This window comes from Ammospiza caudacuta, chromosome 3 (assembly GCF_027887145.1).
Source record: "Ammospiza caudacuta isolate bAmmCau1 chromosome 3, bAmmCau1.pri, whole genome shotgun sequence".
In the NCBI taxonomy this organism is placed as follows: domain Eukaryota; kingdom Metazoa; phylum Chordata; class Aves; order Passeriformes; family Passerellidae; genus Ammospiza; species Ammospiza caudacuta.
The window spans coordinates 72,810,290-72,830,365 of NC_080595.1; the positions used below are offsets into that span (position 1 = coordinate 72,810,290).

At 44.7% G+C, this 20,076-nt stretch overlaps 1 protein-coding gene across 2 annotated transcripts in view; it reads right to left on the bottom strand.

The window, feature by feature from the left end:
• FOXO3 (forkhead box O3) overlaps positions 1–20,076 on the bottom strand; it is an 89,071-nt gene that overhangs the window by 13,938 nt on the left and 55,057 nt on the right. The window contains exon 2 of one of the 2 annotated variants that reach the window (XM_058800696.1): positions 811–2,245. The exons of the other annotated variant lie outside the window; for it this stretch is intronic. Coding sequence (XP_058656679.1) covers positions 845–2,245 — 1,401 coding nt within the window. The 3' untranslated portion in view covers positions 811–844. The remainder of the gene's footprint in view (positions 1–810; positions 2,246–20,076) is intronic. 2 annotated transcript variants of the gene reach the window in all.

Genomic DNA, 20,076 nt, shown 5'->3' on the forward strand with positions numbered 1-20,076 from the left:
AAGCTAACATTTAAAAAACACCTATGTCAGAACCCCAATCTACAGATATTCTCTTGGATGAGTCCAAAAGAAAAAGATGTCTACCCCATTCAGGGAGGGGGGAGGAGGAAAACAGTTATTGCATACTTAAAACATTAAGTAGGCCAGGACATTCCTGAGACCAGGATCCCACCAATATATAATTCCTGCATTTGATACCTTTTTTTGGCCAAGAAATACAATTTTACAAAAAAGCAAACCCAAACAACTTTGCTAGCGTTGCTAAGCCACAGCAGTGGCACAACTCTGATTCTGTCCAGATCTGTCCCACACACCCGATCCCAAGTGAGTGCTCTGATCTTGCAAAGACACTCTTCCTCCTCCCCCACAGCAACTCTGCTCCACTGACTGCAGAGCCCCTCGCCCCTTCCCTGTGTAACACAGCTTGGGTACATGTGGCATCAGCTGCAAGAGGGAATCCATCTGTTGCGACTTCAAAGAAGACGAGTTAGAGCTCTGTGATTCCTAAAAACCACAAATATTCCACCTTGGTTTGCCTGATTTGTCATTAACATTTCTCATGCCTAAATTAAGAAGGGCGCTGAACACCAGATGCGTGCCGACAGTGTTGCAGTCGAGCAGCTTTTATAGCTTAGCCTCGTTTCCTTCCACACCTCCACGTTTCTTGGTTGTGCCTGTTGCATACCAACACACAGCAAGCCATCACAAGCCAAATTACTATTATTAGTGAGCACTAACTATTAAGGGTTTGGTGCAAACTCCAATAAAACTAAGGAACCAATTATTTTACCACATCTATGGGGCACTGACCTGTTTGCCCGTTTTCCCTGTTCTCAAAGATCCTTCAGCCTGGTACCCAACTCTGTGATGAAGCCTGTTTAGCACCAGTGAAGTTCCCCACATTCAGACTGACAACGTTCTGAGCTGAGATGAGGGAATCAAAGTTAAAATCCAGCCCATCGGCATCCATGAGTTCACTGCGGATAATGGACTCCATGTCACACTCCAGGCTCCCATTGAAAATGTCCAGATCCAAGTCACTGGGGAACTTCTCGTGTCCCATGACCGGGAGGTTCACGCTAGAGGAGTACAAAGAGGAGCCTGACAGCGGGTCAGAAAGTGTTTGCATAGACTGATTGACAGGTGACTGCTGATGTTTGGTGGATCCCAAGCTGTTGGAGTCACTCAAGCCTATGTTACTGATGGAATTGGACAAGGCACGGCTGCCACTAAGAGAGGAGTTGTGGGACTGGTGCTGGTGATGGGACAGGTTCTGACTGACCAGACCGCCCTGGCTGGACTGCGCGGCAAACGACATCATGGGGTCGTTGCGGAGCATTATATTCCTGCGGGAATTCTGGGCGGACACAGCTGTGCTGGCTTGTGACATGAGTGGGTCAGACTGTGTCATCATGACATCACTGTGACTAAGCGCATCAGAGGTGAGGAGATCCTGCAGCGTCTGGTTGTTGTAATGAGAAATGGAAGAGAAGGTGGCCTGCTTGTTCTCCTGAATCGTCTGCATGGGCGACTGGCGGAGGGAATTCAGGGATGATGGCCCAAACACAGCGTTGTTGAAACTACTTGACGGGGAGCCCAGCCCTGAACCTTTGGAACCATAAGGAAAACTGGAGCTTCTCTGCATTATCCCTCCTGTGGGTGACTGCTGGGAGGGAGGGAGTGTTATATTGTCCAAGAGATCATCCATGAGGTTATCAGTCAGTCCATCATTCAAGTTCATTGTCCCAGCCATATCAGTCAACCTAGGCAACTCCACAGTGCACGGTTTGTTTACCGACGGGGACAAGCTCGATGGACTACTGTACAGCATGGGAGAAAGTGGAGCATCATCATCTTGAACATCATCGAGCTCGGTGCTTGCCAAAATTGGCGACAAGCGGCCACTGATCGTACTGGCGTTTGAATTTGTACGGGAGCGAAAATCTGTCCATGCATCCAGCTCATCACTGCTGCGGGAGGTGGGACTCCCTGGCCACTTGGAGAGCTGGGAAGGGCTGTCCTCACTCGTCTCCTGGGCTGTCTGCAGGGCTGCCTTTTTCTTCGCCGCCCGCCCTCTGCTCTTGGTGTACTTGTTGCTGTTGTCCATTGACACAGCGCGCCTCCGGGGCGCCTTGCCGCCTTTTCCGCCATCTGGATTGATCATCCACCAAGAGCTTTTCCCGGTGCCTTCATTCTGCACCCTGACGAATCGGCTGTGGAGTGACAAGTTGTGCCGGATTGAATTCTGCAGGAAAGGAACAAAACAAAGCGTCAAGACCAGCACCCCACTTCTTTTACTACCCAAATCTCAATCATTAAACCAACATCCCATGATAACAGCAACACGAATAAAATCATTTGACCCTCCTGGACATCTTTGTGAATTTCTCAGGTGCTGGATATGGGAGGGCTGGAGTGTGACTGTGGCATGTCAGCGTTCTGCTGGAAAGCAAGCCCCAAGCTTGCACCAGCTGTGCATTCCTTGTGCCCATCTCCACACCCCTAAAAACTTCATCCTAAGAAAAGGTGACATTGCTGAGAGAGTGACATTCCTGCTAGAAAGGAGCTAGATGTTTCTCCCTTACTTTTTACTCAGGACAAACTATTACTATCAGTAATCTTGCCATCAGTTCCTTGAAATAAAAACTGCAAAGGCACAACAAAACTCTGGCTGGAGGGGTAGTCACACTCATTGCAGCCTCTGCAAATGTCTTTTTAATTCTTCATGGGCAAGTGTGCTGTATATTTGTTATAATAATTCCTGAGAAAACTGCAAGTGCTGTTGCTCCTCTCCCACAGGCACTCTGTGCATGACTAAGCTGTACTTTCTCTCTTGATTAGAGGCACCAGAATTATGCCCATACGGCAGTAGCTGGCCAGCTGTCCCCTCGCTATAGTATCCTCACCGTCTTCAAAACATGATGTGACACAGTGTGCAACGATATCCCTGTCCCCGTAAGCTGCTGGATGCAGAGCTGTATGAAGCTGCTGTACACAGCCGGATGCTCCGTGCTGTACAGGATGCTATGGAATACAGGGCTCTCAGGGGGGCCTGCACACAGCCTGCTCCTGCACCCTACCTGCTCGCACTAGTCAGCAGCATCAAACTGCCCAAACATCACGTTAGCCCAAACTGGAGATAACCACCTCACAATCAGAAAGAGCCTGAGAAAACCAGCCCACGGTAGCCCCAGAGAACCAGATTTAAACCAAAATAACTGAGATGAAAATCCCACTCCAGTCATCCTGCTGATCTTGTGCTTAAAATATGGACCAAAGAAAGGAAAAGCAAATAGTATTTGTTAGTGTGAATGCTCCCAGGTTTGGTAAACCAACATTTTTTCCCCATGTGGAAATCCAAAAGATTTTTGGAGCGATCCCATATTCCTTTGAGAAAGCCCTTGTGCTATTCCTCTAAGTTTAAAGAGTGTAGAGTTCTTTTTTCCTAAATTTTGGCAATTACCAGGTGTATCTATGAAAAGGATAAAATCATGTTTGTCCTATCAACATCTTTTAAAAACACACAGTCAGCAAGACCATAACACAATAAAACCATTCAGAACAAGTGCCCTTCATTTACAAAACAGTGAAGAAACTCCAGATTTAAATGGGCAAAGAATGAATCAATCAAGAAATCATTCACCTCAATATTTGCATCCTTAGGAAACATGGATGCTTGACATAAATAAACTGGAGATACATATAAAGAAGTACAGCCCAGCTGTTTTTTAAGAACAATTCTTTTCAGTATAAAATGCCTTTCTTTCCTCACTGTTTTGTGGTTTTTGTCAGATTGTGAAATGGAAAACATGCCTGAAGTTCTTGCACGCAGACAGCAGACGTGGTTGTGATTATCACTTAACAAAAAGAGAAATCATATGGACCATGCTTCAAAACAGCAACTGTTGTTTTAAACAATTTACACACAGCAACTGATCGGACTTTGCTGACATGCTCAAGAGAAGTTTGGGTCAGTGCCTCAGCTATAAACATGCCCATTTCTGAACAACTATCATGCCATCAAAATATAGTGGATTGAGTTGCATCATAATAATTCTTCAGCCTAAGGAGGGGAAAAGCTTTTTATTGTTTAACTGATGGCATTTTACAATATTTTGAGTCTGGCAACAGTCTAACTTCTAATAACTAGGTACCACTCCTTACTTTTTCAGGTTTCTCCCTGTAAAACTGGCTGGAGAACCGATTTTTTTTTGTTTAAAATAATCTTTCTTGATACTCCAGCTTGTACTGCATCTCTGCAGGTAGCTCTCACCCTCAGTCCCTGTAACGTCCATGGACAACCACTTATGAGAACATCTGTATGGGGATTTCTCCATGCAAAGTCCAGGCCAGCCTTCAAAAGGCACAGGAGCTATGCTGCTCCCCACCTAAAAATGCTGGGTAAAAGAATACATGGCATCATGACTCTTGCTAATGAAAAATAAATCTCAGAGAGGAGAAACACCTGAGGTGGCATGTGCAGTGTGCCATGCACAGCTTCAGATATAAAAAAAACTCAGCCAAAGTGCCAGCAGCTAACAGTTTTCAGCCTACAGTATTCTCATAAAAGGGGTTATTTCTGCTGCTGGTATCCGTAGTATGAAAGTATTTGGCTTAAAACCATGAAAAATCCTAAATGGTAAAACTGTGAGACTGAGGAACCTTTCAGGATGAGGACTGCTGCATGTGTGGATACGTACATGGACATGTGTAATTTTCTTATTATATCTTTTTGCTCAGTGTTGGTTTTACTCAAATAATAAAAGAATGTAATAATCCTTCTGCATTGAAAATTGGTAGTTATAAAAAATCCAAGCAGTTTGTTTTCCTTTACATTAAGCACTATGCCACTTATAATCCTGCTTCTGTTTTTCTTTGCTTTTCCTCTGCAGGAAGATTTTCTTAGGCATAATTGTGGGCTAATTTATTTTTGTGTACCCCATCTCCACCCTCTGTTCAAACACTGCCTTAAAACCCACTACTTTCACGTAACCTCCCCCACTAACCTCTTCAGCAACAGTATCTGAGTTTTTGCTTTCTCCTTCTGTTGGGTGCCCTGCCAAATCAAATCAGGGCTGGATCCTATTATCCTTTCTCATGCAAGTTTTGCTACAGAAGCCACCAGGATTGACAACTCACATCAGTGAAGGCTGTTGCACTGTGCTACCAGGTGGCAATCTGGATGGAAATAACTGTATTTTCTACCTGTTTTCTGAGCTGTCAAAAAATATTCCTATCTGCTTAAAAGACAGGAAAGTATATGGGGAACAATCACTGCTCACAACTATGGGCATTACTAACATATGACCATGCAACAAACCACAAAGGAGGTGGGGAAGCATAGAAAATACAGTTTATCATTTGAACCCACTGCTGATGAAATTAATGGGGATTTGTCTTTGACTTATGTGGGAGATGAATTAGGCCATGATGATGGAAACTTAACACATTTTTCCATGCCAAAATAAGAAACTTTAAAAGATCCATAAAGGAACTTCCATCATCTGTCCTGGAGACCATATGTGGATGGGAGAGATGCTAGCCAGGCTGCAGACAGCTCAGATACCACCGATGGGTACAACATATGGGCTGTACTCGAGCACAGCAAAAAAGAAATATGATGAGCTCCTCCCTTTATTAGTGTTGCTATTTATACCAGGCTTGAAGAATGTCGTGTGCTCCACTGAAAGCCAGAGGACTGAGGTTCCTGCAGATAACATCTAGAGCATCATGTACTGCCCTGAGGCCAGACCAGCTGCGTTGAAGTCCCCTTTGAAAGTGGTCCTGCAAGAAGAGGGACTGTCCCTGGAGACAAGGAAGACTCAGGGCAGAACTGGTGTGAGCAGAGGCTGGTGCAGTGGTGCCACAGGCAAGCAGTGAAGCAGTGCTGCTGTCCTCCCTTGTCTTAGGCTGATGGCCCCAGGAGAAGGGGTGCCAGAACTGGGGGACAGAACAGCTAGGGCAGCAACACCAGGGCTTGTACCACTTCCCCCAAACTCTGGGACATGCTCTCAACTTCAACAAATTTTGATCCACTGCCCTGTGTTTTATTTGGTTGATACTCCTCGAGGGATCCAGCTACATTTTGCTCTCAGGAAAATCCCCCGAGATCAGCTGGCATGTCCTAATTACACGAGTCTCTCTCAATATTTTGATAAGACTGCAAACGGGCAAGCTGACAGAGAGGACACTCAAACACTTCCAAAGTGCCCTATCCCTAATCTGATACAAACAACTGAATGAGTCTCCCAAGCAGGCCAGGACTGTGTGTTATTTCAACACTCAGACTCAGTCAGACAACAGCAGCAAATGCTTGAGCTTTTAAAATGGAGAAAATTCCCCCTCCCTGTGCCCATTTCAGCCTCTTCCGAGCAGTGTTTACCTTGTGGAGCCTGTCCACTAACTCAGACACCAGCTGCAAGTGCTTCCACTGCAGCACAGAGTCTTTTTTGTCTGGAAGCAACATGTGGTATCAATTTATCATCCTCGACAACGCAACAAGGAATCCACTCGCTTTAAAAATAAAATGAGAGTTGTGTAACTTAACTCTTAAAAGTCCCTGCCTTTTTTTTTTTTTTTGCCTGAAGATTAGCAAGATGAGGTGCAGCTGGTGGCTGATGAGTCCAAGTTACACACTGGTCTGTTTTTCTTTCAGTGTTTTGTAGTGAGTAGCAAACTTGAAATTTCAGATATGGGCACCTAAACTGTAAAGTTAGGGCTAAAAATCAAAAGCAGTAGTTTAACAAGTGGGATATTAAGACACGGTGGGAGAAAAACAAACACTATTGCAGACCGATAAATGCTGCTAATGCTCACTTGGGAGAATCACACTTTATTTTATCCTGTATTAACATATATAATGTTTTTATTTCACTATATGAAGTTGTCTGGTAGCCATGCAGCAGAGAAAGGCATCAGATGTAATACAAAAACAAGCCATGAAAACAATTCCTGCTTATCAGCCTCCAGCTGAACAGAGGGAGTCGAGCTCCTCCACGGCTTTGCTTGCTCACTTGAATTTCAGTTTTCAGCTTATGTCATCTTGCTCAAAATGTTGTCACACAGATCTCATTTGGGATGAACACCTCTAGAGACAGCTTCCACCAAAAAATTATTTTCTTTAAGAAAACCCTACTTTTTTTGCATTCAGTAGTTGACGAAACCAGAGCCTGTTAGTAATTCAACGCGTTTTGCCCACCTGTTCAGACCAGTGTCTGTGCCTTCTCATAAAGTAACTCAAAACTTGCTTCAACTACCAGTCTTCATAGAATCATAGAATCACAGAATATGCTGATTTTGAAGGGACACATCAGAATTATCAAGTCCAACACCCAGCCCTGCCCAGGACACCCCAAGAGTCACACCATGTGCCTGAGAGCATTGTCTGAACACTGAACACTTGATGCTGTGACCACTTACCTAGGGAGCCCAACCACCCTCAAGATGAAAAAGCTTTTCCTGATATTTAAGCTAACCCTCCCCTGGCACAGCTTCATGTCATTCTCTTGGGTCCTGCCACTGGTCACCACAAAGAAGAGATCAGTGTCTGCCCCTCCTCTCACAAGGATGTTGCAGACTGCAAGGAGTTCTTCCCTCAGTCTCTTTTTTCTCCAGGCTAAATAGACCAAGCGACCTCAGTGCTCCTCATATGGCTTCTCCTCAAGGCCCTTCCCCATCCTTGTGGCCCTCCTTTGGACACCCTCTAATAGCTCAATTTTATACTGTGGTGCCCAAAACTGCACACAGGACTAAAGGCGATGCTGCATCAGTGCAGAGCCCAGTGGGACAATCACATTTCACATATTTTACATTTTGTTTGCTTTAAAGTCCCCAAGGAGATTCAGTTGCAAGTAAACAAGAAAACAGATGCAGTGGCTGAAGTTGCCAATTATGCATGTACATAGGAATTCCTGGTGAAAAGGATTTGCAAGCCTAGGGAAGTTGATCTTTAGAAAGTACCAATCTAGTGGTTCCATACAGTCCCTTGTTGCCTAGCTGCAAAAGGCTGCAGTGCTACATGTCTCAAAGAACTCTGAAGTCCCAAAGTGGCCTCAGAATTTCTTCCTCTTTCCCATGAGCTTTTGCAAAACAGAAAAATGTATATAATTTAATAAAGTAGTGAGGGTGCTCTGCAGATACAGAAAAATCAAGAACTAAAATATAAAGAGAGTTCTCCCACAATATCTATCAGCCATGTTGTCCTGATATATCTCTTTTCCATATTAAAACAAGTATTATGTGTTTCAGATTGTTATATTTTCCCTAAAGTATGGAAGCTGCAGGGACAAAAAAAGCATTAAGAAAATTACACACAGGAAAAGAAATCTTTTCTGACACCCAAAGTGGTTTCGATGTCTGATGTTTAGTATCATCTGCATGTTCCCAAGGCAGCTCCCAAAAATCCCACCAGCTGTTCAGTAGAAGCAGCCAGCCAGCACACACCAGAGTCCTGCAGGGTGCAGCCCTTCACACCCAGCTAGGAAAGGCACCATCCTCACACTCCTGCATATGTGGGGTGACACAGGCTCAGCCCTACCCAAGCACACCCTCCTTCAGGAAAATGGAAAAAAAAAAATCCCACAGATTTAAGAAAGTCAGCTCCGCATCTGAAGGGTGGCTCTGTGGTTTCCCCTCCTCATCCTCTCTTCAAAGGAGTTTTCTGACCTTGGTGGTAGGGGAAGAACACCAGAAGAGGCCTCTGCTGTGATCAGCTCTGCCTGCACCTCTGCCCACCCCAGAAGAGCAGAGCCTTGAGGGATTTAAGCTCCTTGGGAGACCAGTAAGTCAGGACAAGGTTTATGCCCTGAAACGTGCTGGGACAGGAGAGCAGCACACAGATCTGCCTCCTGCGTCCCGCACGCGGGGCACTGCACTGTGCCAAATTCCAGCAGGAGAAAGTGATTAGCAGAGGGAAACAAAGCCTCCCCGACACGCACAGCACGCTCCCCCAGCTGCGCTGGCCACGAGGGCAGGCTCCCAGCCACCTGCCCATTGCAGGCTTTGTGCCCTCCTCTTCCAAAAGGAAAGCATCTCAAAGCATGGACCTATGGGAATTGAGTCATGACTTGAAAGTTTTTCCTAAAAAAAAAAAAAAAAAAAAAAAAAACAGTAAGAAAAGTTTAAAAAATTAATTCTAGTTAAAACAACCACTGCCTCACTCATTGCAAACAGTGATATTGCAAATTGCTATGCTGACGTAAATAAAACTTAGCTGAAAATATACACTGCCTGGAAATTGCCTCAGAGCACCACAATTCCAGTTAGCAGAAAAATCTCCAGTTATTTAACAGTCAGACATGCTCTGACCACATGAGGACTCTAATAAATAACATTTGTTTTGCTGTGAGTAGAGCATGCTGGTTGTCATTTACACTGGGTGTTGGGAGATGGGAAGCAGAGTGCAAGGAAAATGCTGATATTTTAACACAGCTGTGGACCAGGAAGGTCAGGCTCCCCAGCAAGCACCGCCCCCCCCCCCCCCCCCACCAGGAGCCAGGTACCTGAGCACCCTTTGCCATAGGAAGTCCCCTAAAAAACAAAGTGTTATCCTCTGCATGCTATGGCAATGCTTTTCCACATCAGAATAGGAGTTGGGAATCAGGAGGCAGGCACTGCCACTGAGGTTGCTAGGGCACCTTGTCAAGAGGCACCTTGTCCAGTCCCTTCCACCCACTTCATATTGCAGCCACCCAAAACTCAAAACCACAGTTGATTTAAATAAAAGGACTTAAGTTAATTAAGAGCAAGAATTTACTGCAAGGGATTGCTCTTGTAAGGTGAAATCCCAAGGGAACTCATCACAAGCTTGACTGGGACATGAACAGAGTCAGCAAGAAAATGGGAGATGTTGCCCTTATTGAACTTAAACCCAAGGAGCTACATACAAAAAGGCTGCAATGGACACACAGGGCTGGGTATTTGCAGAGACAGAGCAAAACAGTTGTAATTTCTGTTCAGGAGTGGTATCACCAGCAGGTAACATCTTTCTTTTCTCCTATTGTTTCTCAATGGCAAGCCCTAGCATTTCAAGTGCTTCCACTGTAAGAACTTTGGAAATAACACCATGCTTTATTTGTGGAGCTCCTTCAGCACAGCATCGCTGCATTTCTCCTCCACACCACAGAGCCCCCAGAGAAGGGCAAGCACACAGGAGTAATCAACCTGAACACTGTGCATAACAGTAACACCCACAAAAACAGCTACTCCTGTCAGCACAGCTCCAATCCACCACTGCTGAAGAGTCCTCCCAAACCTCAGTGGTCACCTAGTTAGACCTTAATGATAACAATGCAATTTTACTGCAAGGCAGACTTTCATCATGAAGGCCTTGGGTTTGTATTGCTAGAAAGAAGATCTAGGGAGAAAAAAAAAAAAAAGCCTCTGTTTGTCATTTCTTAGATGCAAAGATCCACGCATCATTGTGGAAGCCAGAGTGCTCAATTCTATTTGTACTCATTCTCAGCATATGGCTGTTACTATACATTGACTATTTAGAAACACGTATGGGCGTTCTTTCATGCCTTTATAAATAAATGTGAGTGATGCTACTGCTTATAATAATTCACTAAAAATAGTAGCTTCCCATGGAAGATCATAAAAGCCTCTCACTGCTGAATCACCTATTATAAATCTTCATTTTTTGAAATCTTTTGCAGTCATGGGTTGATTTTTTTAACACTTTCTATGAAATGCAAGTAAACCAGCAACAACTCCCACCACACAGCAGCAGGGGAAGAATAAAATCTGTGTGGACGCAGCATTCCAGGGTTCTGGAAGCCATGCTCAAGGCTGCCCTGCATGCAGCTCTGCGAAGTGCTAGCTCTGAAATGATAGATTGTTAAACACCCGGCCGGGATTAATTGGAAGCGTTGAGCTGCACACACTAAATTGTCGATCTGGTGACAGTTACAGCAAACATGTGACTGATGAGAGGAACAGATCTGATGCACCGTCGCCTGACTGAGTTTGATCTGGCCTCAGCAAGCCCTTCAGAAGCCAACAAAGGCACCTGAGACCTTCTCACGAGAAAGCCCACAAGCAACCTCCAAACCAGCCCCCAGCATTTCTGCTCTGTCAGCTAATCTGAAACAGGACCCCTCTCCTGTGCTATTTTAAGCACATAATTACTTTATTATTGAACCAGAAGATACTATCTGATTTTTTTAAAAAACAACAGCGTTTTAAAATATGATGTGCTTCAGTTGGCAGCTGAGGTGGCAAAGGGAATGGTCCTGCTCCACAGACCTGAGCTCTGGGGGAAGCTGGGGATGCATCTAAGCATGGCTCTCAGTGGGTCTGACCCACTGACTTTTACAGCCAAAAATCCCTCGGGAGCCTCCCAAAGGGCAGCTGGTGTGGGAACACACAGCTGTGACTGCAGTTACTGCAGCACTGCTCTGGACAGGGCGTGAATTAGGAGACAAGGGATAAGTGAACAGAACGACTTGAAAAACAGGTATCTCCTTCATGACTCCAGACTGGATAGCTACCAGTAAATACCTGAGTACTCTTCAAAATGTAATGGCAGCTGTAAAATATTAATGCCTTTTGAAAGTAGAAAGTGATCAGTTTTCTTTCTGATGTATTCTGACGTGCATTCTGCTTTCATCCTGAGAATAACACATGGGTCCTCTCCAGCCTCTTGGTTACACAGATTCCTGTATTTCCCCTCACTGGCATTAGGGAACATACTTTAAACACTGCACTTAAGAGTATATTTGAAGAATCCTACAGATTTGCTTTCTGTATACATAAACACAGCTCATGCTGGGCCAGATGACATGGGTAGACAAAAATATCCATCTCCATACTGTTTTTACAAGAACAGTAGCAAGGTGGGTTTATTCCAGCAGTCTCTCCCGAGCCCATTCTTTGATCTGACTTCTACTGATACACTGCATCAGGGCACTCAGTCCCAAAACCAGGTCTGCCCAGAAACCCACCACCAAGGCATGTGATGTTACTTTCTATTACCGCGACCTGTGTGGGTCGCAGTTGGTGAGAGAGAGACGGTGAATCTTGTATCTTGATCAGAAGGCTGAATTTATTAATATATGATATAATACATTATAATTATACTAAAAAGAATATAGAGAGAGGTTTGCAGAGCAGCTAGCTAAGCTAAGAAAGAGATAGAAAAAGAACCCACAACAAAGTTGTGGCCAAGGACTCAGTCCCCTGGCTTGAACTGGTGATTGGCTCTTAATTATAAACATAGAAAATGAGCCAATCAAGGTGAATCCTATTGCATTCCACAGCAGCTGATAATAATTGTTTACCTTCTCTTCGGGGGCCTCTGGCTCCCGAAGACACAGAAATGTGAAAAAAAGGATTTCTGTGGAGAAATGTCTGCGACAACTTTCCATGCTGTGATGCCCTGGGTGTAATCTCCAAGTTGACAGCACTTGATTCTTTTTCTACCTGGGCAGCTCCAGGTCAGACCTGGAGCCAGTGACACCAGCCACCCTCAGGATTCCTGGGGAGAAAGGGGCACCTCCACCCAACATGCCCACCAGCCTGTCTTCTTGTTCTTGTCTGAGAGTGCCTGACCGTCTCTGCGGGTTGGGGTAGATCTCATCCTCTGGCAGGCAGGTTTTGGGATGGTGACTGCCAGTGCCTCCCAGGGCATGGCAGCCTCAGAGAGCTCCTCAGCATTCAAACCAAACTCTAGATTCATCCCAGCCTCACCTACCCCACTTATGAACTGTTTTAGTTTTCATTGAACCTCACCTCACTCAGATGACTTGCATGTTACTGGTTCTACTGGATTTTTAAAATTTATTTTCTGTTTACTGCAGGGGCAAAATATACCCGAGGAGCTGACAAAAGGGAATATGACACCTATTACAATGCCAATGAATCAGCCCTTTGCTACAGAAAGCAGGACATTCCTGTTTCACATGTAACTGGCAGCAGCACCATCCCAGAAACCTCACAATCCAGCTAAATGCACAAGTATGAAAATATTTTTTTTTTTTTTAAAGCTGTTTGAGAAAATAAGACCACCATCACCAGTACAATCATAATCCCAAGTGCTGAATGTTGAGCCTAAAGCTAGACTGTCAAAATACTTCAGCACTCAATGCTTTGTTCAAGCCCCACCCCAACACCAGAGCCTGAATAGCAGAATGATGAGTGGAGGAGCCTTTTCATGTTCTGGATTTGAACCTGCACACATGAGTAATCCCTCCTGAGGCCAACACTTGGGCCACAATGGGGTCCTTGTATTGCTCCATACCTGCCTTTTTCAGAGGCAGCTGAGGAGCCACAGGGCAATGGGTTTCAGGACCTTCACTGTGTCAATAGCAAGAGTCCTCACAAGGCAATATGACAAGAATTATCTTCCCTGTAGGATGCAGTCTGGTTGAGCTCCAGGTGTGGGAAGGACTGCACCAGTGAAAGACACTTGCATCTGAAAGTTTACAACATCAACAGGCACACAAAGGAGCACTAACTCCATAAAGATTCCACAGAAAATAAAATCAGGACATTTGTTTGCTTTCATTTGCTAGCACAAACCAGCCTTGTCTTCCCTGCCCTTCAGGACAGGCCTTGAGCCAACTTCACAGACACCATCTTAGACTCTGGAAAATTCAAAGTTTTGACCTGCTGAATCAAAATCTATGCATTTTGGGGTTGCAGCAGATGTATGGACTCTGAGATGCCCTTACAATTCCTCCAGATATATTCTCTCTCAGATAATTTTCTGCTTCTTAGAGAAACTATCCCAGATCTCACATGGGTTGGGTGGACACAGGCCACATCTGGTTTTTAGGGGAAAAATTATGAGTTTTATTGGTGGAACTACACTGCTCTTTTTCAACACCTACATGTCCAAGACATAGGGCAAATTTTAAAGGGCAATGCCAAGAATGATGATGCCTTTGTACATCATCTTTTTCTTATGACACTGTTCACAGCATTCATAGCTCAAGAATGCAAGGCCTTCTAAGTATGCCAGGTATCATTTTCATAAGCAAAGTACACAAGAAACAAGCACCTTCAAGTTGCAGTTGAATAGATGAAGGCAAAAAGAGCGAGCAATGGCAAATACTTATGGAGATATTTTCCCTCCTTTGGAACAGGAAAGGACCCACTGCACCAAGAACCCTGAGATGTACATCCATTATGACAGGTCTGCTAATACTTTTGCAATATGAGACAATATGCAAAATATAAAGTGGGCTTACTAGCTTTGTGCTTTTTATTTCCTTCTCCTTCCCCCTGCCCCCATGATTGAAGTTTAGAGGAGATGGGCTATCTAGAAAAAAATAAATGAACCACCCACTTTCTGGTCAAGGTTAAGAAAAGGGGAATAAAAAAAAAATTAAGAGATGGAAGAGTCCACACTCATCTCCAGTTTGACTTTTTTCAGAGCTAGTGGAAATTGGTTCTGTTTATGAGGATCTGCTCATGTGCCTGTTGCAAAGCGAGATTCTCACCTGCAAAGGCTTTTTTGCATGCCTAAATGCATATGAACTACTTTGTGTGCTTCAACAGGAATGCCCTCAATGTGTAGGGTAGATGTGCACCAGCCTTTTTCAGACTCTGCCTTGTTGACAAGGATAAACACAAGGAGACATACAGAAATTGCCAATTTTGTTCACAGGCTAGTTTCAAAGCTTGCAAAAGTTAATGAAAACCTTCTAGTAGTTTTGTAACAGGCTCTTTTTGAGGTGAAAATGCACCACATTAATTATTTTCAGCAGAAATGGGTTTTTGGTGCCATCCAATCACAGCTATGACACCAGCAGCCCTTCTGCAGGAGAGTGACAGCTGAGTCACTAATGCTAAAACAGGGATAAGAAAAGGAAAATGAAAAAGAAACTAGGCTACTTCCCCTGAGGAGCTAAATACAGTATTTAATGGCATATTTTTATAAGGTTAACAAATCAAATGCTTCAGCTGTGAATTGTTGCCATCATCACAACTACAACAGGATGACCCCGAACACCCTATCTCCATCTAGGTTTTTTTCCTCCTGTGACCCACAAAGAAGGAGGAGAGGCTGGGAGCAGCCTGGTCTTTCACCACACTGTGGTCTTGGGCAGACTCAGGACACAAGGACTCGGCAGGACAAGCGGCGATGCTGCCAGCGCGGAGGGAAGGCGGCAGGCGGGAGCAGCTGGGTGCTGGTCCTTCCCTGCAATCTGCAGCAGCTGCCACCTCCATCAGCTGCTGCCCCCGTGGCACTCTGCCTGCACGAGCCGGAGCAGGCAGCACTTGGGCTCCCCTTGTTCAACTCACACCGAAGAGTTGTGTCTCCTCCCTGCCCCACTGCCCTTAAATGAGTGTGTCAAAAGCAATTAAAGTCAGGATGGCAAGAAACCTTAAGGCTCTGTGTACAGAGGAGCATCTTTTTACCAACACCACCGAAGTGTTGGGCACTTTGGACTCCATGTCTCAAGCTGCATTTTAGTGAAGTAGCTAAGAAATATATACATACTCTAGAAAATATCTGTTCAGCAGAAAAGTAAGGACTGAAGCTAATTCTCCACAAAATCAAGTGACAAGGCCTTCTGTGTTAGGAGACCCTGTATACAGTCACAAGGTTTTAGAGCACAACAGGATGAAATGTTCGCTTGCTTACCCAAGGTCATGTTTGCCAGCAATAGCCCAGGATCAGGGCTGCACCAGCAGAGCTGCTTTTGCACCTTCAGGCCCCAACAAATGGTTCCCACTGCAAGAGCCAACAATGTAATCACAAATGCAACATGATCATGGGGTGGTTCAGAACACTGCCTCCTGATCTGATAGCCAAACACGGGAGTGCACAAGATACTGGCATGCAGGGAACTGGGCCACCTGGGCAGATAAATCCTGGCAAGATTTATCATGTGCTAACCCTTCCTTCTTGAGGGCAATGCCAGAGAGTGCACATTGGACACTGCATTTATATATTCTTTTTAGAGAGGCACTTTCTCTGAGTCCTAGAGCTTAGCCAAACCCAGCCACGCTTGCCAAACACACAAAATTTCTATTTAATTAATCCCATGCATGTCTCCAGCAGACTCCCTGTTGAGCTGGCTTAAAGCACCCCATCCATGCCTTATCACAAACTCTGACCGTGTTTTTATGGCTACTTTAAGCATAATTCAAGCATGATGCCAAATAGCAAATAAGTTGCTGTTCGTGCAGAATGTCTGGCTGACCTCTGCAGGACTCTTCACATGAGAAAAAGTTTGCAGGATTAGGACCAAAGCCTGGAAGCAGGGTCATCTCTTCCCTCTGCCCACACCCCCTCTCCCTTGGCTCCAGTATCCAGTACATGCTGTCCTCTTCATTACTTCAACACAGTCCTTAAGGCCTTAAACCTCAATGAAGAAAATGAGCAAGCTCTGTGATTCAGGTATTTAAAAGTGGAAAAAAAGGGCAACTGTTAGGCAGAATGCGCTAGGAGGAGGAATCGGCAGAGTGCCAAGAGACAAGAGTCCACAGTCTTCAAATTTCAAAGGTTTTCAGGATAGATGACCTCAAGATACTTTCACAAGCTAGTCTGAACAAGTCACAGTTTGGGCTGGTTTTTTCCTCCTCTCCTTTTTTCCACCTGGATAACTCTGGATTTTTTCACTTGGTGAAAGACAAAATAATAACTTCAAATAACTTTACTCCCCCCATGGCACTTACATGTCAATTAGTTCTGGATTGCTGCTATATACAGGGACAGTGTATATGCTTGGGAAAGAGTCCCTGGGAATTGTGACACCATGAAACGCCTCGGTGCTTCAACCCTACCCCATCATTCTGGTACACCAGCCAGTGAACACAGAGTGCTTTCTTCTGCCGTGCCCCTCTCTGTCCCCCACTCCATCCACAGAATTAGGACATTGCTGGAACTCAGCACAATGCTATTTGCAGCCATGCATGTTTGAAATAAAACATGAAGTCCAGGATTGTACCTCAGGCTGCCTGAGATTCAGCCCCCTTCTGCTGCCCAAAACCACAAAGACAGTGTTTGCATGTTTAGATAACAACTATAGCAAATGAAGACTAAAACTGTAAGCAACCCCTTTTAAATGCAGACAGGGCAGGGAGTGACTGCCAAGACGCACTGGCACTAACCAGATGGAGCCTTACGAGCATTTGACTTGTTTTATTCCCAGGTTTCCACCCTGAGTCCCACATGCATGAAGTCATCTGGGGACACAGTTGGGTTTGTTATCAAAGATCTCCTGGACCCCCACGTGTCAAATGACAATGAGCTCTGCTCTTCTGGTGAGGTGTTTTTAACTTCGGGAAGTACTTAAAGAAAAGCTGGGGGAGGAGTCCCATGAGCCAAGTTCTCAGGGAAGTCACTGAGAAAAAGAAGAAAAATGTCTGGGAAACATGATGGTGTTGTGCCATTGTCCTGTCAGATGGATTTTTGGACATTGCCACACATGCTGCAGCAAGGTTTCCACTCCACAGCCCAAGCACTGCGATACAGCACCTAATGGGTTAAATCACATCAGTACTCCAGATTTGCAGTAGATGACAGAAATAGTTTTCTTCAAGAACAGGAAAAATCCCAAGCATCCTACAGGACACGATGCACGCTTCTCCATGACCGTCCCAACACATAAGGGTAAAATGAAAAGCCTGGAACAGACGTCAGCAGCTCCCAGAGGCCTGACAAGCAGTGGAAAGGAGAGCTTTCCAGCACCAAGAAAAGGCTGGGAGTATCACCTTCCCCTGGGTACATAGCAACAGTTGCTAGTTTTGGCAGGCAGCGAGATGCAGTGTAAGACGTGAGGGTGACATCATTTGATTATCACCTCGCTTCCCTCAGATTCAATTGGATTCCAATAAGAAATTATTTTTAGAATCACTACAGACAAAAGCCTTGAAAACTAATTTATTACAGATTTGGGTAGAGGAGGCTGGGGACTATATTAATAGCAGACAAAGCCTTAAAAAGGCCCAAGTATTTGGAACCCAAACCACAGCAGGAATAGCATGTACATATTAACAGCAAAGGTAATTAACCTTCTAAAAAACACACTTGAAGATGGAGTGGATTCTCCATTGCCTTAAGCTTTTGCATTTAAGGCTGGATATTCTTCCAAAAAGTGGGATGAAGCTGAAACTGAATTTGGGACTTGTTGTTGAAAGATCTGATGGAAGCTCTGATACTTTTACTCAGAAGTCCTGCCCTTAAAAAACCTAAAAGTCTGCTTGTTGCCTGTGCTTGGGAAGTTAAGTCCTAGTTTGCTGACATAGACATTTGCAGTTTCAAAGAAAATTAAGAATTACCAGAAGATATAATGACATATGAAGTTAACTCTCCAGAGAAAGCAGTACAGGAAAAAAAAATAAAAGCTCTCCAAAATGTTAAGCCTGAGGTTCATTGCTTTTGCCCTGGACACAAGAAATGAATAACATAATTTCTTGTAACTCCATGACACTGAGAGCTTGAAAGTAATTGATCTTGCCTCCAATTTCACGTTAGCCAAGGTGTTTGTTTAGGAGAAGAGGCTCACATGACAGGCTGGATCTTCTGAAGGAGACCTTTCCCTGAAGTGGTAGCAGCTCTCTGGAAATAAATAACTACAGGGATTCCCAGGCAGTTGTGGAATTGTCAGCAGCAGTCCACTGCTTTGTGGTGCACAGCACTTCTTTATGTTTATGCAGCTACAGGTATTAGTATTTACGGCAAACAGCTTCTTTTTACATCCCTTACTTTGAATATTTGATATCCTATATGAATTTTAATGGACTGTCGTACTGTCTTCTGCTTTTTAGCTTGTCATTTAGTATGCTTGTACAGTGACAGACTAACAAACTACTGAGTGATGTGAGGAACCATGTAGAATGCCACAACAACTTGTTTTGTAAAATAACAGGGCAGAGCTTTCTCTACTTTTATAGCAAAGACACAGTCTCTGCTCTGCTTGCCCCAAACAACAGTGAGAAAAAGTCTTTTGAGCAAGAAGGAAGGAAAACTAAAAAGCAGAAGAGCAGTGAAACTGCACTGTCAGGTTTTCATCTGCTAGAGCCCTTGCAATCAAAGCCAGGAAGGCTACCCAGTGAAGGGCCCTGGGCTATCACATCATCCCCACCGCAAAACTTCTGACTGACGTAAGCAATTGACTTGCCTGCTAATTTAATTTCTGCAACTCACTGCATCGGGACGTGACTGATAAGAGCTGAGGAGGAATTCCCACAGATAGGGGCTGTGCAGGGCCTTGCACACCGTGCAGCGCCGCCGGCTCCACCCATTGCTCTCTGCACATGCCACTGTCGCCCACAAATCTGAGGCAGACACACACCACTCTATCAGCAGGACCATATGTGTCTGCAGAGATAGCAAAAGCCAGAGATGGCCACAATTTAGCCAAATAAACAACTTCACTTACAAGAAATGACATGTGGCAGAAGAGATCCAGGAAAGGACACGGTTTAAGCGTCCTAAATTCAGAGGCTTTTTGCTTCAAGTAAGAGAGCAGAGGCAAGAGGCAACCCAATAGCCACAGATTTCTCTGCAACAACAATTTCTATTAGGGAGAAGTCAAGAAGGAACCATACCCAAACCATACTCAAAGCAGAGAATACAGACTTCTTCAAAATTGATGCATCTAAATTGAGGATTTTTTGTATGTGAAAGGCCTTGGATAAATTTTTGGGTAAGAATGGGAAAACAGATAGGAAAATCAGACCAGCAAGTAACAGGAGTAATGTGAAAATATTTGGTGGGGTAAAGTGGGCAATGAATTATGAACCATCTGGCCCACAGAGAGACTGTCTGCCAGTGAGGCCAAGCAACTCCTTTTTCTGGAGTGTGGTAGGAGAGGAAGCACAAGGGCAAAGCCTGAGACACTTGTCCACTGGGAAAGTAGATTTTTAAAAATCCTCAGAGAAGGCAGGAGAGACTTCAACGTAGACTGCAAAAGCTCAGGCCTCCTGGAGCTACATGCCTTAAGCTGAAGGCTGTGCCCATAACTGCCTCGAACAAAAGATGCAGCACTGCTGCTGGAGGGCTGGGAGGTGCCTGACCTTATCTGCCCAAGTCCCACTGCACCCTCCTTCTCAAGGGCCTGCAAGGATTTACTGCTTCCCCTGGGGTATGCAAGGGTCATAGAATCACAGAATCCTTAAGGC